The sequence below is a fragment of the Pararge aegeria genome, chromosome 10 (genome assembly GCF_905163445.1).
Source record: "Pararge aegeria chromosome 10, ilParAegt1.1, whole genome shotgun sequence".
Classification (NCBI taxonomy): domain Eukaryota; kingdom Metazoa; phylum Arthropoda; class Insecta; order Lepidoptera; family Nymphalidae; genus Pararge; species Pararge aegeria.
In genome coordinates, this window is record NC_053189.1 from 14,971,439 (window position 1) to 14,992,600 (window position 21,162).

Consider the following 21,162-nt stretch of genomic DNA (forward strand, 5'->3'; position numbering starts at 1 on the left):
CAATTAAAAAGGCACATTATTTATAGACTTAAAAACGTGAAATTTGTCTCTTGTCGGTTACGTCAAATGTAACCTCAAAGAAAGCTGGTTTTATGGTTATATCAATTAATGTCCTCAAGATGTTCAGATTCGTGTGCTTTATATAGGATACCAAACAAAAATACAGCGTATTTAATTTGAAAATAACTATTGGAAATTTAAAATAACTGATAATCAAATCAAATAAAATCTTATTTCCCTTATTCTTTAAATACCTATAAGGGTTATTTAGGCAACTGAACTGAGTGTACACTGTAGGTGCTTTTTTATTTTAAATTAATAATACTTTGATGCCCGTTTTCACTACTTTTATTAAGTCCTTGTTTTATTTTTGAATTCCAAATAGATGGATTTTTTTACATGTTAAACCACTGCGACACATAAGGTTTGCATCTTTAGAGTTATTTTTATTTCCATCAGTAATACGTCACGAGAATTACAGACATGGTGTGGAAAATCATTTAAAGAACCAAAAATAAAAAGAGACCCAAATTGTACCCATTAAAAATAATCTTAAGCAAGATGTTTAATAAATTTTATCACAGAGATAAGAGACAATCAAGTTAAATGCAACGTTTTAGATACCATGGTGACTTCAATACAATACTTCGAATAGATCATAAAAAATACTTTCTGCGTGCCGAGGCATAATAAATATAATACCTAATAAGTTTAGCGTCCGCATGCGCATCAGGTTGTTTGTATTTTGCTATCAGATTTTATTATTGCTAGTATCAGATTTATTCAATATGTAGTTGCACGAATACGAGCGTACTCATCAGCTATTAAAGTTTGAGCTCTTAACACCTACGTGGTTTTTAATCGTTCATCTCATACAACTTATCCTTACTTTTGTAAATAGTAGGCAGTTTCAGTTTTTATTTAAATCTAAGTAAAGTAGTGGAAAGCGATGAAAGGATATCTTGAAAGTTGTCGGAATGGCAGTTTTCAAACGAAAAGCAGGTATGATTGACTAATACTTCATAATATTTGAATATGAGATTCAAATTATATTTAATTCTTGGGCCTGCACCTTTCTCCTAGCCGTAGTTGGACTATTTAGTTAAATATCAACATTAAAATCCCCGCATACTATTATTTCTTTAGTAGATATCGGGATTGTTTACTAATTATTGGTCAGTGAAGCTCTGTATATTCTGATATAGTAGGTACACTTTTGTCTTTTGACTGAATATTTATTTAAATCATTAATACAATTGATTACTTGAAGCTCAATTTGTAAAGGTTTCTATAGACTTTGTTGCCAAATTTCGACGAAAATTGAGGTACATACATCTGTTTCACATATTTTAGCATTTATACCAACGTTAGGTGAAAAGACGAAATCCTCAGAGACCTTCCACTGGACTTTTGTTTCTCCCAGCACAGTTGCTTTATATAAATAAAATATACTTTAGGATTTTTGCCTTAACAGCTTTACCTTATTTGTTTATTCATAGTTTACAACTGTCACGATATTGGGTAAAATTACTTTTACGTTCGTTTCTATTGGCTATGATCTTCATTTATTCCGTATCATTGTGTCTAACTTAAAAGGCTTATGATTATTGAGCAATTTGCAGATGCACGAAGCGCAAATGAATCGCAAACGTAGTGGATCCCACCTTCAGTCATTTAGCATAGCAATCTCGCTTATCTCGCAATAACACTACAATCTGAAAGGAGCATGACAGTTTAATAAACCAAATCCATTTTACCAGCACCGGTGTATCAAAAATATAAAACTAATGTAGGTTGTTCGAATTTCCATTTTGAGCCTAAGTAGAAAACTTGCAAATTATTGCAAGTGATTATGTATCGTGTAGAAGAATACACTTCATTAAAGTTGCTCAAGAATACGCAAAGAACTTAAGGAATGTAATACTCTCGAATTATATATGTCATTGGAAATTCATAAACAAAAGAATTTAAAAATCTTGGGCTAACTAAATACCTTGATGTTATATTTTTTATATACGTGTAAAATACTAAGAGACTTACTTAATATGTAAACGTAAACAGCGTTTACTTTGTTAGCTGTGGCCGTTCGATGATAATAACAAATCTTTGGATAAAATTTTCCCGCTCTTTTTCCGCTATAAATGCCAGTGGTAGTTGCGCGCGCGCCAGTTGTACCAGTGCTTCGGTGGTCACGTTACCTATAAAATTGTACGATGTTTTTTAACGTGATCGCGTGCGCTATATTTACATTACTATGTACCGCACAAGCAGGATTACCAGCTAAGATTAACAATATCCAAACTCTGGATCTACCACTGTTTTACAGACATGGTAAGTTTCACCACATATACTTATTGAAATAAGTTTTTGAATCAAGTAAACAATTCTTATGATACGGTATAAATAAATAAATCTATACAAGAGAAATACTAATTGCTGTTATTCAATTTATTTATTATTCTAGTTGGTAATCGTTGTTATTAATACCGTTTTTAGCGTTTTTTTTATACTTACATAGTATAAAAAAAAACACTTAAAACGGTATGAATAAAACCTCCTTATGGATGATGAGCCGATGACTTTTATAACTTTTGCTAAATAGTATTAAATAAGGTTGATAATCAATATAACTAAGATACCATCGATTTGGTAAATTAAAACGTGTGTAAAAATATTAACATAATCAATTTAGGTACTTGACAGCCTTGAATATGCATGTAAATGTCACTGGATTTTTTGCACCTATATTCAGTGAATTTTGTATTGATTGTACATACAAGTGTAATATGATTTTATATAATAAACATATGATGATTTCGTTGGTAAATAAATTTGACATTCTATATCCTCATAAACTATACGCAAACTGAGACTCCAATGAGAACTCGAAAGGGTTAATCTTTATAAATAAATCTCGAGCTACTTCTTTAAAAAAAATTGGGGGAAAATTATGAAGTTCCTGTCTTCTCTAGCGTCTTGCATATAATATTGATATATTGTGGATGAGAACTATATTCTCACTAGTATGACTAGTGAGTATAGAGTCTACCCTCCCCGATTGACAATTCAATGGACCCATCAAAAAAAGTCATCCCGAATCAAAACACATGATTCACTCTCAAATATTGTACGAAAAACTACCGACACTTTCAAAAAAATTTCTCAATACGCTGCACCCTCTAGAATAAGATTTTTATAAATCACTGGATAACAACAATACTACATTCTGTAGACTTAGCACAAGATTTGCTCGCTCACAATCGAGCAGTAGTTTCGGATATCAAACTCTGTATCGTCAAAGTAAAATATACCTAATTTTGCTCTGTTAAGAGTCGCAAATCCTGTACTTCCGATTTTGGTTTTACTAACGTTTTGTCAAAAGCTCGAGCTACATAATTGTACCTTTAATGACCAAATTTGACCTTTAATGCAATATAAATAAGATCTATTTTACCCCGGTTTTGAAGTATTTCCACATTTGAAAAAGACTCTTCGATTGTGAGCGAACCAATTTTGGGCAAGGCTAATGCAGTCCCTTGCCAGCCAGTCATCTAGCCGCTTGCAAAAGCCTTCCGAAAATCGAATCGGTCTATTCGATGTTTGGCACAAACGGGCTGACAGTGTTATAGTAACATCCTAAAAATTATAACATTAATAGTCAAAGGCAAAGCAGTGTTTATAACAAAATCATCACATTCTTCAATTTTATTTATTAGAATACAATATATAAAACGATCTTTTATTATCACAGTGCGTATACCGCAATTACTGGCTTATTTTTTTTAATCATTTTAGTGAAATCATCATCATCATAAACCCGTCCACAGGACACTGGTCTCCTCTCAGAATGAAAAGGGCTTCTGTTGTTCACCACGCTGACAATGCTTTCCTTCATATTTTATTGCTTAAAAAATTTAAACACAGATTTAATTATTTTTGAATACTTTATACTACTCGCTCAATTAAAAAACAATGAGTATGACGTTCAAGCTAATAGTTTTTGTATTAATGTTACTAAATATATATCGTGTTTAGTTACGATTTAGTGTCATACATATTACGATACCCATCAATATTTGGTAACAGTAACTGGTACTATTTTCGTAAAGTGGAAGGTCTGAGCTCAAATCTCTCTCTCTCTCACTCTCTTATGACAGAGCAGGTCTGTCCAATAGTATAGGCAATTCATCGGCTGAGGATGAGAACGAGGAAATCAAGGAAAATAATCAATATATATTCTAAACATACATACTTAGCCAATTATTAACTCATGAATATATGAATATATGCAACTCGGCACTTCGTGTGGTAGCTCTGAGAACTAATGTGACTGCTTGGGAATAAGGTTCAAAATGGTATAAAATTATTGACATACAGTGTTCTGTACAGCTCCACCCTCGTCCATAAAGTATTTCATGCAGGTGACGCAGATATGGAAGGAGAAAATTCTTCGTATGAGTTTATTACTCATTATTGCTCAACGTTTTGATATAGAGATCTACTAATATAAACCTATTTATGTGATACTAGCTGTTGCCCGCGACTTCGTCTGCGTTTGATTTTGTTTTTGATGTGGCATTAAATTTAGTTGTAGATCTAAAAAAAATTAAAGTATTCAGTGTCGCTAAGCCGTAAATGAGGGGTTTGCTGCTGTCCGCTGAGGAGTTCTGTCCTCTATCTCCAACCACAGTTTGGGCAAAATTAAACACATATTATACCTCTATAGTACAAAAATAATTATTGAAATCTTTTTGTACTATAGAGGTTATAATTTGTCGGAGTTATGGTGTAAAATTGTCAAACACTCATCCCCGCTCCCAAGGGAACCGAGCTTAATGTCGTGATAAAAAATATCCTATATTACTTCTAACACTTCCAAGAATATGTGTACAAAGTTTCATGAGGATCGGTTAAGTAGTTTTTGCGTGAAAGCGTAACAAACTAATTTATATTGACATTTATGATATTAGTAGGATAGGATATCATATATTATTAATAACATACTGTTGATTTTCTTGTATATGTATGAAAACTTGCGCTGGTCTGCTAGTTTATGATATATAATTGACGACCAATTAGCAACAAATTTAATACCGGGAGACAGACACTGGGACAGGTGAAACTAAAAATTAAAATCTTGTAAAAAAAACATCTGCGTCATTAAAACCTTCCAACTCCTTTTGGAAATAGGTTAAACAATATTTTATTTCATAAAGTCCTTATCAAGTAACTTATAGTAACTATACTTTATCGATCTGTTTATATAAGTATACAGTTTGACCGCGACCTGCAATGGTACTTGACCGCCGATAAACAAGATCCCTCGTTGGTCTAGAGGTCGGTATGTTCAACCTATGGGCCACGGCTTTGATTGCTGGGTTGGGCCAGAAATTGTTTTTTTCTGTTTTTTTATTTATTGTTACTGTGTTGGGGTTTTCTGTTAAGACATTATGTTGTCAGGAGTTACGTAATTGTCACCCCCGTTTTAGAGATCATGTAAAGTTGTCGATCCCGGTTTTATAACTAATGTGCGATAGCCAACCTTCATTGGAGCAGCGTATTGGATTTATGCTCAGTGTAGCAGTCTGCAGTAGGTTCCTACCCGCTATGAAATGGTGCAACGCTCATCTTCAGTAGTATGGACTGGTGAGTGGCTTCGGCCGTCGATAGTTACAACCAAAGAGGTACCGGCAAGCGAATAAGTGTTCCTTCGCGATGCCACTTAGAAACAGATTAGATATGTGGTTTTTAAATAACTGCCATACCCCTAACAGGTTAGCCCGCTACCATCTTAAGGCCGCCGAGAGGGAATATCTAGATCGGATTTCCTCGTTACGAATTTTGACACCCAAAGACCCGCTTCAAATCGCATATGTTCTCAAAAACAGACGTTCAATCGTTCAAACTTTACAGATTGAATAAAAGATAAAAAAAAACAACAACAAAGGTTATCACTAACATCCTTGCTAATATTATAAATGTGAAACTTTTTCTTTTTATTTGTTTGTTTGTACTACCTTTAGCCCTAACAAAGTAACAAATCAACTAGATTTTTTGCATAGTTAGTTTAACGGACGGAGAGTAACATAGGCTATTTACTATGTGTGTGATAATAATATTTAAAGCCCAAAAACCTTCATGAGGGCAGGGTATTGTTAAGCAACACCCAGCACCTTAAACAAGTGTGGCATTATTCATCTTTTAACATGGTAAAATTAATTTTGCTTCTTGGCGGTTACAGGTGGGAATCGTGCAGGTGCTGACAGGCCGCTAGTAAAGGAAGTCAATGTTCCGCCAAGTCCACCACCTGTCAACGAGCAGTACCCATCAGCGGTTCTTTTCGGCAGGACATGCGGGGGTACCATCATCAGCCCCACATGGATCCTGACTGCTGCGCACTGGTTAGTACCTACTGTTATTTTACTCCCACGAGAAAGAAAAGTTTATGTCTGTTGGGCTTTGGCCGTGGCTAGTTACCACCCCACCGACAAAGACGTGCCGCTAAGCGATTAAGTGTTCCGTCGCGGCGCGATGTCGTGTAGAAACCTATTGGGGGTATGACTACCATACGCCCTAACAGGTTAGCCCGCTATCTTAGACTGCATCATCACTTACCACCAGGTGAGATTGCAGCCAAAAGCTAACTTTTACACAACATAGAAAATACCCCAACCAAACCTGAGATATATGTACGCACGGGCGTAGAATAAGGATGACTTTTTAGTTTTATTTCTTTATTTTTAAACCATATCAAGTTAAGAATATATATAAAAAAATTACATATGAAGGTTTATTTAAATATTTATATATTTTTAAACTTCGTAATTTTTTTCATTTGTCGGTTACGCTAATTCGGCGGTAAAGACACGATATACCTACAGAAAAAAAAACAGATACATGAAATTTAGACTACGGTGAAGAACTAGCACTATTTCACTTTTGACAACAAAGAGGTGAAATGTTTAGGAACGATAAAGATGCTCATTAAGGCACACGTTTAAAGTGTTTTTGTCGCCTGCCGTTTCAGAACGGTATTTTGTCGCATAGGACAAGGCTGCACAGTTGTTCACATTAAAGTCAAATTTATGAGTATATAGTGTATTTGTTATAGCTGCGTATATAGCGCTACTTACGAGCTATGTACGTCAATAAATTAAACACATAAGCGCTGGGATTTTCCTTATTTACCGAAGCAATTAATACGATCAGCCCAGTAGGCTTAGCATGCGCGCCACGAGTGGGTTATGTCTACCCATTATCTCGTCTATCTCTATAGAAAAAAAAGATTAACGGGTAGATATAATTATCTCGGGGTGCGCATGCTAGTCCTACAGCTCACTTATAACTATTCTTATAAATGTATTAATCGTTGGTCTTCCGAGTGTATGAGAACATGAATTTCTTAGGAATTCTATCTCTTGCATCTTCGCACTATTTAATTATCATTAATCTACTGCTAATTGGCCTTTGGCTATACATATACACAAATAACGCATGCTCATTGCACGCGATTACACAGCAATTTAATTTACCCGCATTATATTAATTGTTTATAAACTGTAACCACATTATACACCACAGACCATGATGAGTTCTTATTATAATATCGGACGCTTAGTATCAAAGTGACCGAATTAAACAAATCAGTTTTTTTATGATATTATCCTCATGAAAAAGAATGATCTGAATTTTGATAAAACATTTATTTAGTTTTATAATGTTATTATATACTTCAAAACAATCTACAAAGTCAAGTCAAGTGTGTAAGTAGGTTAATATGTAAATAAAAACTTAAAAAATTATATGAATTAGGAATTACAAATCATTGATTTAATATGTTAAACAGTAAACACTTATAACACTCCTATAATAGCCATTTCAAATAAGCATCAAAGATTTTTCAATACAAAAGAATCACTCAAATAGAAAAATTTATTTGAATTGACTAGAAAAACTGTAAAAGTAACAGCAATGCAAGCAACATTACCAAGATCATGACGATATTCTAATCGTAAGCCTCTCGTAACCCTCATTTGTGATGCAAATATTAAGTCATTGTATGCAGAAGTGTCAAATTACACGCCACAAAATTCATTTCGTCCGTTGCTAAGATTTCAATGCCGTGGATAATCTGGACGAAGCCGGTAAAATGAGTTGTGTAAAGCACGTTCGATACGACAGCAAAACCAAAGTCCGAACTAGCAAGCAGGTTATACTAAGAAATAGGTAATAGGACCGCTTCCAAATACTGCTGCTGTGTACTCTAGGACAAAACCTATTTATCCAGAAAAATAATAAAATATGGCATCTAGATATAGACATTAAATCAAAAAAATCATTTAAACAAACCATACAAACGTTTACTTATGGCAACCCTATTGAAGATAAAAGACCGACACGGGCATAGTACCTACGCTCCAAGACGCGTACTTAATAAAGTGACAGGAGTCACATGATTTTAATTTTGCATGTGATTTCTTTCAGTAAAAAGTATGGTACTGGCTTATTCAAAAACTATTAGATTTCGGATTCAAAGATAAGCCTCAGAGACAGTACAAAATGTTCCGCTAAGGCCTGTGAAGTATTATTTCGGTTTTCATTTACACCTTGTATAATACTTAGGTCGTGATAAAGTACATTGATCCCAATCGCTTTTGGTGGTAAGTGATGATGGCACATGCATGATACGGGATCATTATATTAGATACATAACCCATATTCTGTTTATACACGACATCGTGCCGGAACGTTGAATCGCTTGGCAGCGCGTGATTGTCGATAGGGTCACTAAGCCGTGTCCGAACCAGACAAGCTAAAATCCAAACATTAATAGCAGTTAAATAAGCCTAGTTATATTGACCATTTAGAGAAAAGGACATAATAATTTAATTGGCTTTCCTGTTTGTTACATTACTTCCTTAATGTATCCTTGAGTCGTTTAAATTGTTCGCTTCTCGTGATGTTGTGTGTAATATATTTGTTAAATATAAACATGAGTAGAAGCTAGAAGATATAATTATCCGTATAGTCCTACTGGTAGGAGCGTCAGGTTGGGTATACTAGTCTTTATGGTCAACATCATTTTAATCATTATCAACCCGTCACCGGGCTTACTACAGAGTCTCCTCATAGATGAAAGAAGTGTGTATGGTCTTGGCCGTAGTCCATCTCGCCAAGTGCGGATTAGTCACATGCGTTTGAGAACATAATGGGGCATCGAGTATCTTCAAAACGTTTTAATTAACCGTTAATGCAACTCATTGATTTAAAACCTAACTCCGTGTGTCCCCTTGGGAGTTCCTTACACCTAAGCTATATCACATTATATCAATCTTTAAGCTGGTAAAAAAGGAAATACAAGTAGGAGCGTGTCCTTCCGCGTAGACTGACCTATTTTTATTAAATACCCTTACAAAAGAACAACAGTATTTGGCAAAATAATTTTGACTTCATTAAGAAAAAATATTTTACTTTGTTAAATAATCCTATGACAGGGGAGCTGGATTTTACGCCCACTTTTCGTCGCCACGCCAACGGACAGTCTAACTGCCGCAATAAAGGTTTCACATTAAAAAATGGACTGCGTACGTTGTAAGGACTGATGACGGTTATTTTTTATAGGCTCTTTATTGCAACAATCTTTGGTTCAGTCCATAGTACAGTATTCAATTAATATTTCAAAATGTTCACAGTTCAGTGGTCAGATTACCTACCGCAGCCTATTCAGCAAATCAATTCGGCCGTGTAGTAAATGTGCCCGAGCGTAACCGAATTTTATCATTCTTGTTAGACTGTGGGACGAGTACAACATACAATTTGTATTGCTTATGTTTTAGGTACGTGTACCAAGAATCGTTCGACTTGAACTAATATGTATGCAGTGCCATCCGAACTGAAGAAAATATACTCTTTGCCCACCTCCCTGGCGCGGGCCCATTGAGGCCCGTTGATTCAATATCCAGCTGTTGGAATTTATAATTTCTAAACTCTGGTGTGATACGGTAGAGGCTTCGGCCGTAGCTAGTTACAATTCAACCAGCACAGAGTTGAGCCAGCAAGCGATTAAGCGTCCCGGTATACTATGCCGTGTAAATAAATCGGTATGGGTATAATATACCAGCTATACCCCTAACAGGTTAGTCCGATACCGTCTTAAGATAACATAATCATATACCACCAGGCGAGGAGGCAGTTAAGGGGGGATAAAAAAAATTCGTGAAGGTACCACAAAGTTATTACACTGTATATCAGGTTGGTGGTGTGGACTGTTATCTTTCGTCTCAAAAAGCAATGCGCACAGAGACAGGGAATGAGAGTACAAAGCCATGTTGCTTGCAGACAAAGTAAAAAAAGAACCTAAAAAAAAAATTCATGACATTTTCTTTACAACCTATTCTCATACCTACCAAATATACAAAAAAAAATCATATAAATCAGTCGACTCGATCCGTTTCTGAGGAGTGCAATAACAAACACCGTGATACGAAGTGTTTATATAGAAGATAATAACGTTTTTTACTACACTTTGAGTAAATTCATACTTAGAATAATATCGAATATAATATATAAATTTATGATGCATATATAAAACGGTTCACGGTTATTATTATGGCGATAATAACCAGGACCTATGGTTTTACGTGCACTCCAATTACTGGTTGGAACTACAAATTTTCTAACTTCAGATTGCTACTGAATGTATCTTCACAGAAAAACTAACTTAGTAGCAATTATTGCCTTAAGAATGGAACCCTTAGATTTCGTCATTCCCTACAAGGCAGTTAAAATAGATGTTATAGTAAGTACTACATTCAAAATTCAATTGGTCTTTACCTTTTCCCCGTGCCCCGGGAACACGCAAAGCTCGTTTGATATTTTAGAATCAATCATGAATCAATGTACTCGTATAATGCTTTTATATTTCCACAAGATGAACGATATGAATGTCGAAATGAGTTCGCCTTGATATCCACAAAACAGATTTCCTAATGGAAAAGAATCGTAAATTATCATAACATACGTCATAAACCATGATCATACACATAACTTTGGCGTAATTAACCTACTTAAAAAATCGGAACCGATATCCGGAAATTGGATAGTCGTTTTATTGGTAATTCCTCCAGTTATGCTATCGAAATTATATGTAATCCTTACATATATTATAAATGCAAAAAGTGTGTTTTTTTTTGTTTGTTTGTCATTCCTTTACCGCTTAGTAGAACGGAGTTAGTGTTAGTTGAACGGACGGAGAGTACCATATGCTATAAATCCCTGGAAAACAAATGATTTGTAAAAAACCGTAATAAACGCGAACGCTGAACGCTTTTAAAATATAGCCTTAAACCTACTTAATTTGGCGACTTTTCACATAAAACCTAGATTGAATTCCTAGAAAGTAACGGTTCTCGGGATTTTTCGAAAAACTGAAAAATATGTGACGGCACGCGGCGGTGTTTCGGCAACAGTTATCTAGCCTAAATATACATATGATTTTCATAAAAACCCCCGCTTCCCCTCTATTGAAAAATTCGAATGAGATATTTAAAACTGACTTCTATGCCATTAAATTAGGAAATGATCTTCGTTTTTCAATAGGATTACGACCTCTTTACCTAATTGCGTTCTGTTATAAAAAAAAAGTGGTGGTTTGTAAATTGTTACCTAAGCTTATCGTAATTGTATACCAGCTCGACTACCCTACGTTGTACCTGCTACTGCTACGAAATTATGTTCAGATTAGGTTTTTATGTTGTTTTTTGTCAACAATGATTACTATCATCGTCCGGAGTAAAATTATGTCGTAGTGTAGCTTAAACAAAACTTAAATTAAAAAAGAAACTTAACAGTCAACAATATATTTTCCCTAAACCAAAAAAGTTTTTCTTGGTTTATTTCACTGGCCAATGGTTAGGAATAAAAATATGCTACGAATGCCGTTAGCTAAAAAAACAAATTAAGATTTTAGCTCACATTTTCACTCTTAGGAAGACAGTTCAAAATTCCGAACGTAAGATGTGATTTTTTAAAGTTTTTTCTCGAAAGAAACCAAAACTTTAAAAACAATGAGTGACTGTTATGCAGATTAATTATTCATTAGTGCGCGTAGGTGCACCGCCAGATATTTTTTCTAAAACTAAAATAAATCTAAGGTTAAAACCCAGAAAAAAATTATACTTACTTATCTGTTCGTTTTTTTTTTTTATCTTTTACTTTACAAAAAAAGTGACTCACAATACAGGTGTATTATCATGGGTTTATCCACAACCGGTACAAGACATTTAAATACCAATTTATAGCATTTTAAACGAATGGAGTCATGCGTTTCAAGGTCTACCAGGTATTTATCGGCTTTAAACAGATTTACCTATAAAATTCACAATAATATATTGCAAACATACAAAAGGGGACAAACGTGTCTTTACTGAAATTCAAAACAATAACAGATTTGTATTGCTTTTTTATTGTATATGATTTGTATTTTTATATTTATTAGTCAAAACAAAACCCCAAATGAAACTACGGAAAAGATAACATGGCAAAATTGTGGGAGTTAAACGCCATTAGGCAATTACCGCTATTTAAGTTAGGAGTGGGGTTCTTTTTTTATTGAATGGCGATGATTCACAAGTAAAGCGTAGCAAGGGTATTTGTGGCATTCCTTCACGAATAAGGACTGGAAAAAAATATTGCATGCAAATAATTTGTGTATTCGCTTACACTGATTCGTATCAGTAGGTACAGATTATATATACAGGCATTTGGACCTTCAGTGTCACTGAGTATGCACGCACACTGTGTCCGTATTATCAGATTTTTGATACAAATAATTACTGGACGACACGGCGATGTAAACAACAATAAACCCTATTCAGTGAACATGTATACCTAAAAAATGTTTGTAGAAAAAAAAACTACTATCTCCAGCGAACGAAAAAAGCATAGAAGCATTTCTCGTAAGTACTCAAAAATAGCGTAACGAAAACTATCCCGTGGTGGGAGGTGCTTATAAACTGTACCGCAAACGAATCTAGTTGACTCGCGACATTCGTGCGTAGTGGCGGCTAAACGAATTGCGTAAAACTAGATTTCAATAATTCAAAATGCCTTCATGTGTTGTGAAATGGTGTCGAAATCATACGGATCATCACCACAAGGATAGTGGAATAACTTTTCACGTGTAAGTACACCGATAACTATACTAAAATCTAAATAAATACAATTACGTATTATCCTTATGGATGGTGTTATGCCATATGTACCTAGTTAACACGTTGGCTGCTGAAAACACAACGTTTGTGTTTTAAAACTACGTAACGCGTGTGCAGCTCGAACACGCTAGGCGTGTTAAAATAAATGTACCTACAAGGATGCGGCCGAACACGCTGGGCGTGTTTTTCCGGCGTTCTGCGAGTGCGGCAAACACAAACGCTGTGTTGTTTTAAATATACTGCTAGAGCGGCATTTACGCAAAAAGTGTGTTATACGTTACCGCAAGTATGTTTTATTATATATTAGACAATATACCTACTTAAAATTCGTTGTTTTGTGAGTTATCTAATCATTATACATGAGTATAGATTTCTTAATAAGTCTCATGCCATCGAGAGAATCAACCAATACACGTATAACTATAATAATGTTATAATTACTATAATAAAATAAAAAACATGTTTTCGACCAAATATTTGAAACAATAGTATAATACCATCAATCACTAATAATAGCCACCTAGACAATTGCAATTGTTTTAAAATATTTTATAGGGACGCGAAATAGATATTGATATCGATATAGGATCGTCGTCGTATATTTTAGCATACTCTTAAATGTTTTTCTGCAATAAAGGTTTCCGCAACATAAGTTTGATGTCTATTTGTATATTTTTTAATATTTGTACACCTGAGTTCGTCTGCACTATTTTCACTGGTATCGGTATCGTCGATAATTTATTTTATAAATATCGGTTTGCATTCCATTATACCGACAGAAGTACAAAACGATGCATCCGCATCCCTATTTTTTCTTATCGTCTTGAATAAACCTTATCGGTGCGGCCAGCGGTACCAATAAACTACTTAGTAATGAGTTACTATTGTTTGGAATTTAAAGTAAATTTAACAATGGTTCTGTATATTTACTGGATGGATTATTATATTTAAATCGGCGTTTATTATGACGCTATTTTAATCTAATTTATTTTGCTTTCCTTATTGCATAAAATCATCCAACGATTCCAGAGACTGCTGATTGGTCCTGCGCAGCCGCGGCACTACGTAACTACCGGCCAATCACGCTTGGTCTCGTGTCGTACGACAAATAGAAGAACCTATTAAGAGCTCTTTGCGACTCAAGTTCCTGCTTTTAAAGGGTGTGCGTTTATTGACTGATCTTTAAGTTTTGGTTTACACATATTTTTAAATTTACATGAAAGGTAATTAGTTATTATAACCATTATCCTCCAATGCCTCTACCGGTGCAACGGCTTTACAATTTTATTTCTAGACAGAAAAACACAACGCGTGTCCGTGACGATATGCTTACCAAAACTAAACCTACTATTTTTTGGTCTGACCTGAGAATCGAACCCCTCGAATCGAGCATGCTACCCACTAGACCAATGAAGTAGTGAACCACGTAGACAGAACCCTGCACTTTTGATACACAGAAACTGTATAGTGTTTTCTTTTTCTTTACAGCACGTTATTTACCGGTGGTAGAGACGTGCTTGCCGGCACTAACAACACAGAAAATGAAACTGGCGTACGAGTCCGCGTGAAACGACTATTCATACACCCAAAGTTCACCGTGGGGCCATACTGGCTGGATGCTGAACAATACGGAATCAAGCAGGTAAACAATTTATCTTCTTTATAGAAGGCTACCGCACTGTACTGTGCCCAAGAGACAATTATCTCCGCGGGGAAAGGATAAAAATGTTTCTTCTCGCTTTATCAACTCTCAGAGCTTTAAGCAGGCGTAATATTAAGACACGTTAATCCCCTGTCAGGGGATATAATTTTTGTGTCCTGCTTATGCTACCTAGCCCTGCTGGTGGACATAGGTCCTAGGCTGAATGTTAAAATGTGAAATGTAAATTGTTGATGTTGAAAAAGGGCAACTGTTGAGTTTCTTGCCGGCTTCTTCACCCTAAACTTACCTAACTTTTACCTAATATTTAAGGTAAAGGTTAGGTTAGGTTAGGTTTTTATTTTAGGCTATGCTATTATTTTAGGCTCATATGTTCGAAGAATCCAAAATATTAAATTTATTTAATGTATTATTTATTTAATGTATTTAATTAATGTACCTACCGGCAAAAGTAGGTATAGTGTAACGATTCATGATAAAACAAATCCTTGTGTCTATCGAAATAACAACTGTGTAATCTCACAAGCTAAGACTGAACAAATAAGATAGATGTTTTCGTTTAAAAAAATTAATATGAGAAAAGGTAACATACTGTTTGACCTTTTCTGACATGTTTACACATTTTGACTAAGTATTGCCTTTTATAACATTCTAAGATAATTGTTTAAAGTATTAGTTAAAACCTTCATACGAAGGTGAGATTAGGCCTTCCTATAAGCCTTCCTGTGTTTCAATCAGTTAAATTTAGAAGCAAATTTTATAATCCTTATACTCCACACCAAACAATGAATAATTGTTAAGAAAATTATTCATTGTAAAGTCAATAAAAGTCTAGCAAATTAATCTTAATTTTCATAATAAAACCCAACAAGATTATAGTAAAATTACTTTATAACTAACTTTATAACTAAATGTTATTTGACTGTGAGAAAAATACTGTTATCACCATCACCTTACAAAAATAAAAAGAAACTTACACACATGTGTAAGTGCATGGTGATAGAATGTAGACATATACAAATTATTTTGAATTTGAATTTGGACTTTCAAATTCACTACTGAGCATAAGCCTCCTCTTGTTTCTTGCTGAAGGGAGATTTCAGATCAAACCCCCCCATGCTGAATCAATGCGGGAATTAGAGAGTTTTAACGATTGTTACAGTTACTTAGTGCTTAAGTGCTTAAATTGGCCGGGTTGTGATCAAATCAAACAGGCGAACAAATTTTGTTGAGAATATACTTACAGAAAAACTCTATAGGCATCTTGTGATCCGTACCCTGAACCAATGGACCACCGAGGCAATTATGGTTAAATTACCATGGTATATTTAATTTAATAAATAATAAATGTTGTACGTGCAGGTGGGTGCCCGCTGGGACTTTCTGCTGGCGGAGTTAAAGGAACCTCTCCCACTAAACGGAAAAACAATTGTAGCAGCACGCTTGGACGACCGCGCCAGGATACCTGCGGGAGAAGATGTCGGCTATGCAGGCTACGGCGCGGCAGTTCATGGGGTCAGTAGATTGACCATAGTCCATGGAATCATTTACAATCAGTGAACGAAAAAATCATGTAGTTTTTAAGCAACACTCCTGATCTAATTTGGCCGAACGAAAATAAATCACGAGTGGCTGCGCAGATATTATCGTCTTTAGTAATTCAATGGTGACCATCATACCTATATGCGCTAACGTATCTAAAAACCAGGCCAACCAAGCAAGGTCATGCTACTCCTAACTTTTGGCAACAAAACATGTACCTACCTATTGTAAGATTTTATCGGGAGACTTCCCAGTTTTAAGCTCTGTTTCCTTTTCTAGCGTGTATGTGTCTTTATCGATTGTCAGGCATGGACGCAACTTTACAAGCTTTTCAAAAATCCATTGTTGGATAGAACCAATGGTTAAATAAACTGTTACCCCAAATTCCCTTTAATTTTTTAAATGAGATCGCAGGTGTGAATCTTTCTAATCATGGACATTCATGGACCTTGGTAGCTTTACAATGCCGAGCATTGCTTTACCAATGCAATAGTTTATTAATATTCACAGCCAAGCGTTACAGTGATGCAGTACTTACTTGGAATCTAAAGCATTGTTTTATAAATGACTTCCTATTAGTAACTAGATTTACTTTAATCATCGCAATCATCAACAGGAACATAACTGGATATAGGTCTTTTTTTGTTGATTTCTATACTATGTAGTAGTAGTTTCTATACTTGTACTTGACGGATCGAGTTTTGCGCATTTTGTATCGAGCGACTTCCTGCGGCTCGTGTTTCCACCTTATGGGGCGTCTACCAACGCTGCGTTTGCCAGTGCGGAACCACCAATTCAGCACCTAGCGATCCCAACGTCCATGGGTGGTTACAAGCAGCAACTTTAGCTTTGCAAGGCGCTGAGCTACATCGTTAAAGCTGGTTATTATTCTACAACGTTCCTTCAACCCATTGACGTGATGATGTAGGTACTTCTGGACATATGTATTTTATAGAGAGTTATAACATGTACGGTTATGGCCCGCTTGCTATGGCTTTACGCGACTCGTATGGCGTCGTCTGTTCACCTCGTCCAGCCAAAGCTGCGTTTATTTTTCTATGGATCTTAGAAATTCTGGTTCGATTATTCTTATTTCATTTGTTTTATATTTCAGTTGATGTATGAGTATTTAATTAAACCTTTATTCTTAATCCCAGGACACAATGCGCGAAGATATGCACGGCATGGACCTCGAGGTGCTTGACGATAGCGAATGCTCCTCACTGATAGAGTTCGACAAAACCGACATGGTTTGCACAAAAGGACGGCCACCTCGCTTTGACTCTGCCTGCAATGTAAGTACTTACAATAGTCTCCCAATCTCTTGGGCGGTCCTGAACTACGCGCAAAGTTTTTGGCATAGAGTTAGTAGAAAAGACGGAGTAGGTACTACATAGGCTACTTTTTATCCCGAAAAACAAACAGTTCGCAACTCCTAAAATACCGTAATAAACGCGGACGAAGAACGCGGGCAACAGATCGCTAGAACAATGAAATTGATTACGGTTTGGTGAAAGACTTACTTATAAAGTAACTTCTTCTTCTTCTTGCGGTGCCTCTCCGACTAGCGAAGGTTGGCAGTCAGCTTCGTAAATTCTTGTCTACCTTTCGCGAGGCGAAATAATTCTGCTGCACTCGCGATTCCAGTCCACTCTCTGATATTACGAAGCCAGGACTTTTTTCTGCGACCAACGCCTCTTCTTCCTGCAACCTTTCCCATCATAATAAGTTGAGGGAGCTCATATCTCTCGTGCCTTAGCACTTGCCCCAGATATGCAACTTTTCTGATCTTGATGGTGTGCAAAAGTTCACGCCGTTGTTGACGCGTCGCAGAACTTCCTCATTGGATACTTTGAGAGTCCAACTAATGGCTAACATACGTCTAAAATCGTCGTCGTATAAAGTAACTACCATGTGTTATATTACTTAAAAGCTATTCGACAAACTGATGAGGTAAACATATTTATTGCAGCGTTAATATGACGAGTTAATATTAACACCTGTCTAACCCAAACCTAAATAACAAATCCTATACAGCGAAGCTTATTGAAATCGGTGAAACCTTTTAAGAGATAACTGGCACCATTCGTCTTCCCCTTACTATCTCTCACCATAAATGCTTTCGCATTCCGTTTCGACGCAGTTAAAAATATGCCTAACGTTTTTTTTTATATTACCAGGGTGACAGCGGCAGTGGTCTGATCAGCAGTGGCAGCATCATTGGAGTGGCATCATGGGTGGAAGACGACTCCACAACCTGCAGTCCCGGCAAGAGGGTCATCTTCTCCAGAGTATCCGCCGCACGCGACTGGATCCGACAAGTTACAAAGATATAGACTGTATTCGTGGCTAAAACTTAATTCTAACCAAAAAATATTACAAGAATATCCATCTAAACATTGGGTAACCAAGCGCTCAGTAGTGCCAATCTGTTGTATAGTTATCTCGAAATTAAACTTAATTGACTAGTTTAAAGTAGGTACCTACTGCTATCCAAGTGTTCTTCGTAGAAAAAGATAACACCTTGTTTTAAACTTGTTAACTTTGTTTAGACATCCGCATGGGCAAATAGATTAAGCGTTCTATGGTGAGTAAAAAACACAAAAGGAATTGACTAAATTCATCTTTGATAAAAAGTAAATGAGTAGTTCAGATGTAGGAACCAAAGAATTATTGGGATACGTTAACTGTTAGGTCTAAATATAAGTCCATAAGACGCGAGACTTGAAAGTTGGCCCTAGGTACGTAATTCTTATGTTCTTAACGTTTCTACGATTTGTTTTTGTAGACGCGTTAGGAGTTAGGACGCAATTATTTGTAGCGCTTATAAAAACTACCAACGTGGCAATGGCGAGGCACTAGCTCGGCGAACCGATGGACGTTGGGGTCCCAAGTTGCTGGGATGGCGACGCAGTTGGTCGGCCCTTACGAGTCGCTGGGAGCTGCTGGAAACCAGCGGCCCAGGACCGTGGATATTGGAACTACACAAGACCTATGTCGAGCCGTAGACGTCAAACAATTAAAAAGATTATGATGATGATGACGATAAAAACTTTAACCATTAATAAAAAAGGTTTTTTTAAAGTAGACTAGTTAATTATTTCTCTCTTGTTTGCTATCGCTATACTAAATTCAAATTCAGAAAAAATCTTTGTTTTTTTTATTTTTGAAAACGTAAATAAAACTTATTTTAGGTATGTCATTTTCATTCGCGAGTTCATGGCACAAATACTTTCCAAATAATATACATAAATGTCTATAATATGTACTCTGAAAGATTTTCTTTCACATCCTACCCAAATCTCCTCGTCTTATCTTTGGGTACCCACCAAGGTACTTAAACAAAACCTAGTCAGATGCAAATGTTCTACCATCTTCAGTTCTTTCCTCGATTACCAATAAAACATTCTTTGTTGCCTTTGAACAGATTGTACATTTAATTGAATAATTATAATGCTTATTCATTTATTTGATTTTATAATTGTTTAAAATATTTGGCCTATTTTTTTTAATGTGCTAATACCTTCAATGTGTTGTGATAATTAATAATAAATAATACCAAGGGTTAAACCTAAGTACTGATAAAATATAGTAATAAGGAAATACTTACTTTTGTTTTAGGAAAATAAAACCTTATACTTAGTATATTAATCCTGAAGTTTTACTTAAATACCTAAATTACAATAATATTATCTCATCTTTTGCCCGCGAAATCGTCGGTTTTGCTCATTTTTCCTGGCTTCTTGAAATGATGAACGAAAATGAAAGTGTGGATGTCTAGCACTTTTACAGCCTCTGATACTCAACGAGTATACAACCAAATCACACGTATCACACATTCTATAAAGAATCACACGGCCGATGGGACGACCATAGGGGCCACTTTTGTGGGTTGTCTATGAAACCGTAATATTATATCTTTATATATATATTTCTTGTGTGCGTGTGTGTCACTGAACTCCTCCTAGACGGCTGGACAGATTTGAATGAATTTTTTGGTATACGTTTGGGTGGCACCCTGGATGGTATAAAATCAAAAATTAGCCCGATAGATGGCGCTGGGGTCCGCTAGTAATATTATATAACCATAATATCAACGAATTACATTTAGGTACTTCCCAAATTCCTATTGATTCTGTTCAACACGACGAAGTTTCCAGCGCTTACAGCAACAATATATATTTTTTAAATCCCGGGAATTCAAAGTTTCTGTGGTTCTAGTCTGGTTCTAGGAGGCTTCGTCTATGGCACCCTACTTACAAAGACTTGTCGCCAAGCTATTTGGTACGACGTCGCGTAGAAACCGATTAGTGGCATGGGTTAAATATAAATGCGTTACGTTAGCCCGATACCATTTTAGATCTAATAGAAATCTCATTTTCGGTATATCACGACATCGTCGAATCTTACTTCTATGTTAAAGTTTGGATGGATTTTTGTTACTCAACCCCACGCCAGAACGGCTAGACAGATCTGGATGAAAATTAAGAAGAAGATTATATAGATTGCTTTATCCCGGCATGCTATGGAGATATCCAGATATCCAGATATCCAGCGAGATTTGTAAAAAAACTGGGAACATCTCGCCGGCACACTAATTGGGTACATAACGAACAGTAATTGTAATTTTGAAGTTGTAACGAATAAGGATCATTTACTTTTAACTTATAGGTGTGAATTCCACCTTAGCTATCGCAAAACAATCAAAAATGAGGAAAACATTTTGAAAGTTAAAAAAAAAGGTTGAGA

The 21,162-nt window shown here is 35.7% G+C and overlaps 1 protein-coding gene across 1 annotated transcript; it reads left to right on the forward strand.

Annotated features, from left to right (window-relative positions):
• The first annotated feature begins 2,155 nt into the window (after positions 1-2,155).
• Positions 2,156-20,022, forward strand: LOC120626760 (scolexin B-like). The gene is made up of 6 exons (XM_039894432.1): positions 2,156-2,331; positions 6,242-6,401; positions 14,700-14,853; positions 16,234-16,386; positions 17,571-17,708; positions 18,594-20,022. The coding sequence occupies exons 1-6, from the start codon at positions 2,214-2,216 to the stop codon at positions 18,747-18,749; spliced, it is 879 nt and encodes a 292-aa protein (XP_039750366.1). The 5' UTR covers positions 2,156-2,213; the 3' UTR covers positions 18,750-20,022.
• The last annotated feature ends 1,140 nt before the right edge of the window (positions 20,023-21,162 follow it).

Coding starts and splice junctions, on each gene's coding strand:
- LOC120626760 (XM_039894432.1), top strand. CDS start 2,214: ATGTTTTTTAACGTGATCGCGTGCGCTATATTTACATTACTATGTACC. Junction 14,854..16,233: donor AACAATACGGAATCAAGCAG/GTAAACAATTTA, acceptor TTGTACGTGCAG/GTGGGTGCCCGCTGGGACTT. Junction 16,387..17,570: donor ACGGCGCGGCAGTTCATGGG/GTCAGTAGATTG, acceptor TCTTAATCCCAG/GACACAATGCGCGAAGATAT.